Source organism: Camellia sinensis, chromosome 15 (genome assembly GCF_055761805.1).
Source record: "Camellia sinensis isolate YWXY chromosome 15, ASM5576180v1, whole genome shotgun sequence".
NCBI lineage: Eukaryota > Viridiplantae > Streptophyta > Magnoliopsida > Ericales > Theaceae > Camellia > Camellia sinensis.
This window is the reverse complement of record NC_138975.1, coordinates 114,612,100-114,621,774: the sequence shown is the minus strand read 5'-3', so window position 1 is coordinate 114,621,774 and position 9,675 is coordinate 114,612,100. Positions and strand designations below refer to the sequence as shown.

The 9,675-nt window shown below is 33.5% G+C and overlaps 2 protein-coding genes and 1 long non-coding RNA gene across 3 annotated transcripts; all 3 read left to right on the top strand.

Annotated features, from left to right (window-relative positions):
* Positions 1-1,804: 1,804 nt before the first annotated feature.
* On the top strand, positions 1,805-3,373 carry LOC145813216 (uncharacterized). Its single transcript, XM_082908496.1, has one exon. It carries the CDS (start codon positions 1,805-1,807, stop codon positions 3,371-3,373), a length of 1,569 nt encoding a protein of 522 aa, XP_082764622.1.
* A 2,502-nt stretch (positions 3,374-5,875) lies between these two features.
* Positions 5,876-6,510, top strand: LOC145813613 (uncharacterized). The gene is made up of 3 exons (XR_014356804.1): positions 5,876-6,033; positions 6,146-6,308; positions 6,397-6,510. It is a non-coding gene; the product is annotated as an uncharacterized LOC145813613 (long non-coding RNA).
* A 7-nt stretch (positions 6,511-6,517) lies between these two features.
* Positions 6,518-9,040, top strand: LOC145813612 (uncharacterized). The gene is made up of 5 exons (XM_082909284.1): positions 6,518-6,632; positions 6,757-6,978; positions 7,834-7,926; positions 8,002-8,106; positions 8,210-9,040. The coding sequence occupies exons 1-5, from the start codon at positions 6,615-6,617 to the stop codon at positions 8,588-8,590; spliced, it is 819 nt and encodes a 272-aa protein (XP_082765410.1). The 5' UTR covers positions 6,518-6,614; the 3' UTR covers positions 8,591-9,040.
* The last annotated feature ends 635 nt before the right edge of the window (positions 9,041-9,675 follow it).

Genomic DNA, 9,675 nt, shown 5'->3' with positions numbered 1-9,675 from the left:
ACTGGGTTTTTTTTTTTTTTTAGTTTTACTCTTGAAAATTAATTGGAAATGTGTTTGTTCTTTTTTCTATTATTTTTGTCTGGGATTTATGTTTTTCATGAGGAAGAGTAGTTTTCAAAAAAGCCTGTAAAGATATCTGATTTCTTTGCAAATTGTTATGTACATGACTAATTATTTTTTGGACATTTTTTTTTTCTTTTGCAAGATGAACCGGTAAACAGGTCAAGAGCGCAATTTCGATAAAAAACACAAGCAGGTCTCGTGTAGCTTTCAAGGTATGGAATTTCTTTTTATATAGATATTTTGCTTAATATATAGATAGATAGATAGATATATCTTTTTCTTTTTATTTTTATTTTTGTGTGGTTTCTATTTGGGTATTTTTTTTTTCAATTTATTTAAGATGGAGTTGTGGGTATCTTATTTTTTAAAATTTAATTTATCTGTAATTTTCATTTGTTTTTAATTATTATTATTTAGGTAAGCTATGATGTGAGTTAGATATGTGATAGACATATGAGTTATATTGATTTAAAGTTTATTTAAATAAACTTTAAAGTTTTCTTTTTAGTTTTTTAGTTTTTTTGGTTATGTTATAATATAATATATAAAATATAGGTAGATATCTATAACTTTAATAGAAAATATTATCTGATTTTTTGGAGAAGAGAAAATGAATGCAAGTTTTAATATTTTTTTTGAAAATTTGTGAGAGAGATTAGGAGGGAGAGATTATGAAATATTTTTGTTATTAAATAAATAAATCAGTCAATAGTTTTTTTTAATCTATTTTGTAAATTAAAAATTAATAATTTTGGAAAATTGATTAATTTGTCCTATTAAATGATTTATAAATCAGAAAATTTAGATTGGGAGATTGGAGCTTCCACAGGGCTTGGGATTCAAAATTCCATTTTGCTTAATATATGGTATAGATGTTTTTTTTTTTTTTTTTAAATGTCTTTTTTTTTTCCCTTTTTATATTATATTAAATTTTAATATTTTGATAATAATCATATGTGTTTGACTTTTCAAGGAATTAAATATCTTTTTTTTATTATATTATATTAAAGTATAATATTTTGATAATAATCATATGTGTTGGACTTTTCAAGAATTTTTTTTATGCTTGTTTTTAATGCATTAAAGTGTTATTATGAGAGATAATAATCATATGTGTTGGGACTTTTTATGGGAATTCATATGTGTTGGATTTCAAAAAAAAAAAAAATGCTTGTTCTAAATGCATTAAAGTGTTATTATGAGGATAAGACTTGGGAGTTAAAAGAGATTAATAAATGCTAAGATTTTTTATTTTTTTTTAAATCAAAAAATTAAGAAATTTAGATTGGGAGATTTGAGCTCCCACAAGGCTTGGGGTTAAAAACCCCCTTTTGCTTAATATATAGTATAGATTTAAGAAATCTGAAGCCACAGTTACACACCATAATCAATATTGCCTCTATAAACAGTCCAATCAACTAAGATTCTTTTTATTTCTTCAAAAATAACTAGTTTCCTAAATGAGCAAATTTTCTTTTATTCCTTTTAATGTACTAATGTTGTAAACTTGTCAGGAACCATTTTTTTTTTTTCTACTCTATCATTTCCCATAATACTTCCATCTTAATCTATGTTATATACTTGGAGAACTAAGGAAAGATTAGAGATAGACAACGTCATATGATTTTCTTTGTATGATACACATTGTGCATTCCTAAATGGAATAGGTTAATAGTACACATGATGCGTTTTATGACATAAACAAATTAAAAAAAACTTGATCTTTCATTTGTGATCAGACATGGACAAGCGTTGGATTGCATTGGGTAAGACACCTGATGGAATGATGAGTCAGCCATTTATTGATGGGGTGACATCATTTATCAAATTTGCAATGGCAGTTGTTGACCAGGAAGGTAAAATTCCGTGCCCATGTTTGAACTGCGTGAACTATTATTCCCAAAATCTTCGAAATGTGCAAATTCATTTGCTTCAATATGGGATTATGCAAACGTACACTATTTGGCATGAGCACGGGGAACCACGTGTATCAAATGAGGCTCATCATGAAATGGCAATTGATGAAGATGAGGTTTTAGGTGGTATTGATGCCTTAGTGGAAGATCGAATAAGAGGAGAACCCAACGATGCACCCCAGAATGAGGAAGTACAAACGTTTGATAAACTATTGAATGATGCCAAACATGAGGTGTACTTAGGTTGCACAAACTACACTCTGTTGAAGTTTGTCATCGAGTTGCTTAATATGAAGGTAACAAACCACTGGAGCAATAAGTCGGTTAACACACTATTGGAGTTTTTAACAAAACTTTTACCAAAATATAATTTGGTTCCAAAGTCATTTTATGAAGCTAAGAAAATACTTCGAGATTTGGGCTTGTCATATGAGTTAATTGATGCTTGTATAAATGATTGTGTACTCTTTTGGAAGGAAAATGCAAGGTTAGATAAATGTCCAAAATGTAAGGCATCCAGATACAAGATCAATCGTGGCAGGGGTAAGAAGATTCCCCATAAGGTGTTGCGGTATTTCCCATTAACACCAAGGTTGAAAAGATTGTACATGTCAAGAAAGACTGCTGAGGACATGAGATGGCACAAGGAGAAACGTATAGATGACGGAGTATTGAGACATCCCGCCGATAGTGATGAATGGAAGGAATTTGATGTGCAACATCCTCAGTTTGCCCTGGAGCCTCGAAATGTGAGGCTAGGGTTGGCTGTTGATGGGTTCAATCCTTTCGGGAACATGAGCAACTCGTATAGTTTATGGCCTGTAGTACTCATTCCTTATAACTTGCCACCTTGGTTGGTTATGAAAGATCCCTTTCTTATGATGTCACTACTTATTCCTGGAGAATCACAACCAGGGATCGATATTGATGTCTACATGAGACCTCTGGTGGATGAGTTGAATGAGTTGTGGGAAAATGGTGCATTATCTTACGATGCCGTAACTGGTGAGTCTTTCCAGATGCGTGCAGCTTTGATGTGGACTATACACGATTGGCCCGCATTTGGTGACATATCTGGGTGGAGAACAAAGGGTCATTATTCTTGCTACACTTGCAATGATGAACCATATTTTCAATCCTTGAAAGGTAAGACTGCATACACTAACCATCGATGCTACTTGCCTCAAAACCACCCCGAAAGGCGAAAGAGTAAGGCTTACAATGGTAAGCATGAGAAGCGAAAGAGATCTTTAAAGTTACCAGTGGAAAAGATATTAGAGCAATTGGATAGAGTGACAGGTGTCACATATGGGAAGCATCCAAGAAATAAGAAAAGACTCCGTCAGGCACCAAATTGGACAAAGGTAAGCATCTTGTATGAGTTACCATACTAGAAGAAACGGAAGCTTCGACACAACATTGATGTTATGCACGTCGAGAAGAATTTTAGTGAAAATACCTTTGGAACTATGTTAGGCATTGATGGAAAGAACAAAGACACCGACAAAGCACGGATGGACTTGGAAGATATGGGTATAAGGAAAGAGTTGTGGTTAACACGTCGTCCTGATGGAACTTATGTCAAACCTAGGGCAATCTTTTCATTGACCCCTGAAGAGAGGGAGGGTTTCTTTGAATTCTTGAAATCAGTGAAGTATCCGGATGGCTATGTTGCAAACATATCAAGATCAGTGAATGCGAGAAATGGTAAATTAACAGGCTTGAAAAGTCATGACTGCCATGTACTCATACAACGGATTCTTCCAATTGGGATGCATGGTTACGTAGACAAAGAGATTAGTAAAACACTATTTGAGTTAGGTAGCTTTTTCCAGGATTTGTGCTCAAAGACACTGCGCCGTAATGAACTTGAGAAATTGGAGGAACGTATAGTACACATATTATGCAAGCTTGAAAAGATCTTTCCTCCAGCCTTCTTTGATGTGATGGTTCACTTGGCCGTTCACTTGCCGCGTGAGGCTATTCTTGGAGGACCGGTGCAATATCGATGGATGTACCGGATTGAAAGGTAATTGTTAAATTGAAAGGTTCGTAATTATATGTTGCATGTGTAACCTTGCTCTTAACTAATTCTCTTTTCAAGGTTTCTCGGAGCTTTAAAAAAGTTTGTTACAAATCGAGCTCGACCAGAAGGTTCAATCGCAGAGGCTTACATTGTCAAAGAGTGCGTTACTTTTTGTTCAATGTATGTTGATGGGATCGAAACAGTGCATAATCGACCCGAACGAAATCAAGATCGTGGCGAACGTCACAAAGGGTTAACTGTATTCACAGAAACTGCCCGTCCTATTGGCCTAATCACAAGGGATGCTGATATGTCACAAGAATATCGTGATATGGCTCATTGGTTCTTGTTGAACAATAGCCCCGAGATAGAGAAGTATCTAGAGTATGTTTTTCATTTAAATATGTGTATTCTTTGCTTTGTTAATGTAGTTAGCAGTGCATAATAATCACATTCTTTTGAGTAGGATACACAAAAATCTATTACGGACTCCATCTGACCAAGGCATAACCCGTATACAACAACAAGAGTTTCCCAAGTGGTTCAAAGAGCGGGTAAGGCATTTTCAATTTTAAGACATGATTAAAAATTTGTATAAGATTTGATCATTTATTAATTTATTTTTATTATCTTAATGTACGTTATATGTGAATGTAGATAAATATATTGAGAGAAGAAAAGTCACCAGAAGCAACCAATGATTTATGGTCGTTAGCAAATGGCCCAAATTTACTAGTAAAAGAGTACTCAGGTTGCATAATCAATGGCGTACGGTTTCGTACAAGAGAAGTAGACAATCGCCGTAACAGTCAGAATAGTGGTGTGCTTACGGAAGGGGATCATGAGGGAGTGACGCATGAATTTTATGGTCACTTGTGCAATGTTTGGGAATTGGAGTACATGTGTCATAACAAAGTTGTATTGTTCCAGTGTGAATGGTACAACACAGGAAATACAGGTCGAAGTAGAACATTGCGAACTGATGATTATTGCACAAGTATTGATGTCACAAGTCGGTGGTATCAACACGACCCTTTCATCTTGCCTAGCCAGGCTAAGCAAGTCTTTTACCTAAATGATACCAAATGGGGACAACCTTGGCAAGTCGTTCAACGAGTGCAACATAGGGGTGTCTTTGATGTACCAGAGGTAGGTGATGGAGAATCATTACATGAACCAGAAGAAAACGATGTGTTCCAACAAGAAAATATTACCGATGTTGTTCCAATTGACATCGGCCCTAATGTTCAATGTTATAGAGATGGTGTTGAAGCAGAAGTTGTTACAAGGGTTAGGTCATCTGACGAAACAATGATACAGAAAAGAGCTGACAAACAAAATGAAGAGTGTGACGAACCTGATGTGGATTACGATATGGATCTTGATGTAGACTAGGATTTGTAGTTATTTTGCATTTTCTGTATGAACATTGTTCTTAATTAATATAGTTGAATTTCAGTTGTGGGGTTCATCCACTGTTATGTAGGTTTATCATTGATTGGTCATATTGTGTGTCTGATGGCTTTGTAATTAATTTGTTCTATGATAAGTAAATGGTAAAAACAAAAATCATCCATATCACTCTAGCCATATTTCAATGATTTAGAGCCTATATGACATATCCACTTGTTGAGATTGTTGTTGCTTTATGCTTTATGTATAGAAATATATAATTATCTTTTCTTTACATCTAATGTTCAATTATGCGTATCCACCAAAAAAATGTTCAATTATCCTTTATAGTTGGGCAAAATGGACGCTACAAAAAAGCAATTGACCAAACCAAGTACCGCAACTAAGAAGGTAACGAACTATGAGAAACAAAGAATGAAGAATATTAATAAAAACTGTGAGAGAATGAAGACTCTAGGAGTGAAGAATATAACAACTTGTTTGAAGGCTACGGTTCAACATAAGAAATTGAGGAAGGAAAAACAAATACCAATTGAGGAAAATGATGATGATTATCGACCGTCAGAGGCTGAAGATGGCAGTGACACTGAAACCTATGATTCGTTTGAGCATGAGGTACTATACATTTATGCATTGTGAAATATATTCTTTCTTGTTACTTTCAATTCATACACACATAGACATGTATATCTTTGTACATATATTCATATTTTATTATGTTATTCAGCTGTTAGAGATACCATCGAGAGCCCGTTCACAATCTCATCATGAGGCATTGACCCACGCATTAGAAGAGGGGGATACCTCTTCACGTCCTGAGGTGACTAGCAATCCGCCACCACCTCTCAATGTGGAGCCTCAACTTGAGGTGACTGCTGGTAATACTATTGGTAAGACACACTCTTTATTTACATTGATTTGAGATCTTAATTAAATTTGTTCACATACTATTTCAATATTATGGCTTCACAATATCAGCTGCTAAGCGTGCTCGTGGCCCGACTCGAGGCAAAGAGGTTCAAGGCCTTGTTGATAAAGATGGAAAGCTTAGCGTGCCTATCCCTCCAGAATTTCGTGCACCGGTAGGGGACTTTGCCTCAAAACTAGCCTCAAAGATTGGTGTAGAAGTGCGAACTCGTTTACCAAATCCAAGTGTTCGTAGGTGGAAGTATGTTGATGCCTCCATTAAGGAGGCGATGTTTCAACGCTTGAATGTAAGTTCGTTGTCTACTTATAGGAGATTTTACTCATTTTTATAATAGGTTAGAAATCTTAATTATTTATTGTAATTATTTTATTTTTTATAAGAATTATCTATGACTTATCTATTTTTTGCAGGATCAATTTGATTTACAAGGAGACCCTGTTGATATAGAGAAGGCAATGAACACAAAATTTGGTCGGAGATTGAGTAACCATACCTATAGGCTGCACAAACAATTCATGGAGCTGAAGGAGGCTAAAGGGGAGGAGTATGCAAGAAACCACCCACCAAAGAATGTCGATCCTACCAAGTGGATAGATCTTATTGATAAAAAGTGGAACACTAAAGAATTTCTGGTAACATTTTCATCTTTTTTATTATATTAGCGAAGAAAGAATTTGATTAGAATAGGGAGAGATTCTAAAACAACTAGAAAGAATACAATCAATTTGCCGTGAAATTCCATATGTATTCTTTTCCCTTTATCTTCTAGGCATGTAAGTGGAACATAATAAAAACCAAATAAGTGGAAAAATGAGAAAGGGAAACTATTAAACATGGATTGGAAGGCTCGCATAATAGGAGATTAATTTATGGTTCCTTAAAGTGCATCTTTCACATCATAGACTAAAGAACTAAGATTTCAGTTTCTATGATTGTATTAATTTTCTGTTTGTTCTTGGGTTTGGTCTGAAGTTTCATGATAATGGTAAGCAACTAGCTAAGTAACTAATATAGAGTATTGAGACAGAACTTTAGATTTGATAGAGTTGCGGAAGAAAGAAAGGGTTATGAGTTTGGTATCAGTAATTGTTCCATATCTTGTGAAATGTAAATGGATTTTTTCACAATCTATCTTGCCCATGCTTATATGCCCCCTATTTGTGAACGGTGTAAATTACTCGTTTTTCTTTTTTCACCCAGAAAAACCATCTTATGATGAAATCTCAACAAGTCCTCTAATCTATTTTTCACAGAATTGAATGAAACTAGTGAATAATTTGAAATATCTTTTAAGTTGAAATGATATATAGGAAAATGATAGAGAGGAACAATGCAATTTCTTTATTATCAACCATTAAATTTGTTTTACTAGTGATACATTTCATTGTTATATTGGTTCATTATTCCTTATAGGAACAATCAAAAGCCAACATATTTGTCTTACTAATGATACATTTCATTGTTATATTGGTCATTCTTCCTTATAGGAACAATCAAAGGCCAACATCGCGAACAGAGAAAGGATGTATACAAAACATAGGTGTGGTTCTAGGTCAATCCCTGTTAGAGTAGAAAAACTGGTACGTATCCTTGCACTTTCAGAATTATATTAGATTCTTAGCTTTATTTATTGAATATTTGGTCTATCAAATTAGGCACGAGAAAAGAAGATGCTACCTGATCTAGCAGAGTTGTACAAGGAAACTCACTATAATGAGAAAACACATGAGTGGATCTCATCTCAAGCTCAGTGTAATTATGTGAGTATATATTGCAATTTTTATTAACAAAATTTTAGAATACTATTTGTTATAATCTTATTTAATTTTCTAATAATTATTTAATTTTTTTTATATTTGATAGGAAAATATGATACAGACACAGGCTGATCACCTCTCACAGCCAGGATCAACCCCTTTGGCTGCAGAAGAGCTATCAATCAAAGTCCTAAAGCCAAGGTCTGGCTATGTGAAGGGACTTGGCATGAGACCTTCATCCTCTATTAGGAGAGCCACTACCATATATGCTGAAACAAATGATTATGTGAAGCGCCTTGAGATGCAAATAGAGACACAAAAGGAACAAATACAAATGCAGAACAATAAAATAGAAGATCTTGAAGAGGGTAAGAAGAAGCAAGGGGAGATAATGGCTGATGTTGTCAACTTTTTGAGGACCAAAGGATTCACTGGACACTTTGGAAGTGGAGGGGACTCATCCACAAGTGGACATACTTCTTGGTAAAGTATATTAACTTTAATATAACAAATTTTATAAAAGAATACATGTTTGAAGAATTAGGAAGTAATGGAAACATGCATATGACATCCAATTTGTACAGGTGCACATGATGTATAAATTGTGAATTAGTCTAAAAAATATATTTTTTTCTCTATACTTAAAGCTTGAAAAAAGGCTGTCGAAATGCTAAATTATCACACAATTATAGATTTGTACAAGAACCAATAGAAACACCTTAGGAGGGACCAATATAAGTTGTATGAACTTACGGCACATTAATGGGATGCACCATTTGTGAATTAGCCTTAAAATTAATTTTTTGTTCTCATAATCTAAAAAAAAGTCTGTTACAGGGATAAATTGTATAATTGATCTAATTGTAAATTGATGAGTTACTAATGTTTTTAATCTTTTGTATAATTGATTAATTACTAAAACTTTTAATTTATTTTTTTGCAGATTGGATTGGGGTGGCATTTTTGACGTGCAACAATGATGTAATTTGTTTGAATGTTCATTTTTGTTTGATAAGGATACACATACTTTTTGGAGTTACACTAGTTATTGTTGGATTTTTGGTGGAATTGAACAAGCTATAACTTTTGGATATTTTGTGGATATTTCACTATTTTATTATATCAGGATGAAATTATTTGTAATGATGAATGGATATTTTCATTTTGTTAATTCGTAAATGTGTTGATAACAGGTTAGATTAAGTTGTGATGGAATTGTTATATTCAACAGGTTTCAACATGAACAGGGTCATATTTGTTGAACTAAAATTTAGATTTTGATAAAATAGGTATATAATGTGGAAAAAAATATTATGAAATTATTGACAAAATTTTTCATCCCTAAAGAAGGTTTTTTTGTCTCTTATTTGGCATAGGTGGATGATTAATTTTGTCATAAATTCTTTATTTCGTCGCTAAATGAATTTGTCATGACAAAAAATATTGTCACATTTTGTCACTATTACCCTCAATGTGTGACGAATTTTTTTTGACATTATTTCATCATTTTTAATGATGAATTTGTTTTTATCTCTATTGGTAGCTTCTTTGACAAAAAATTTTCGTCTTCGT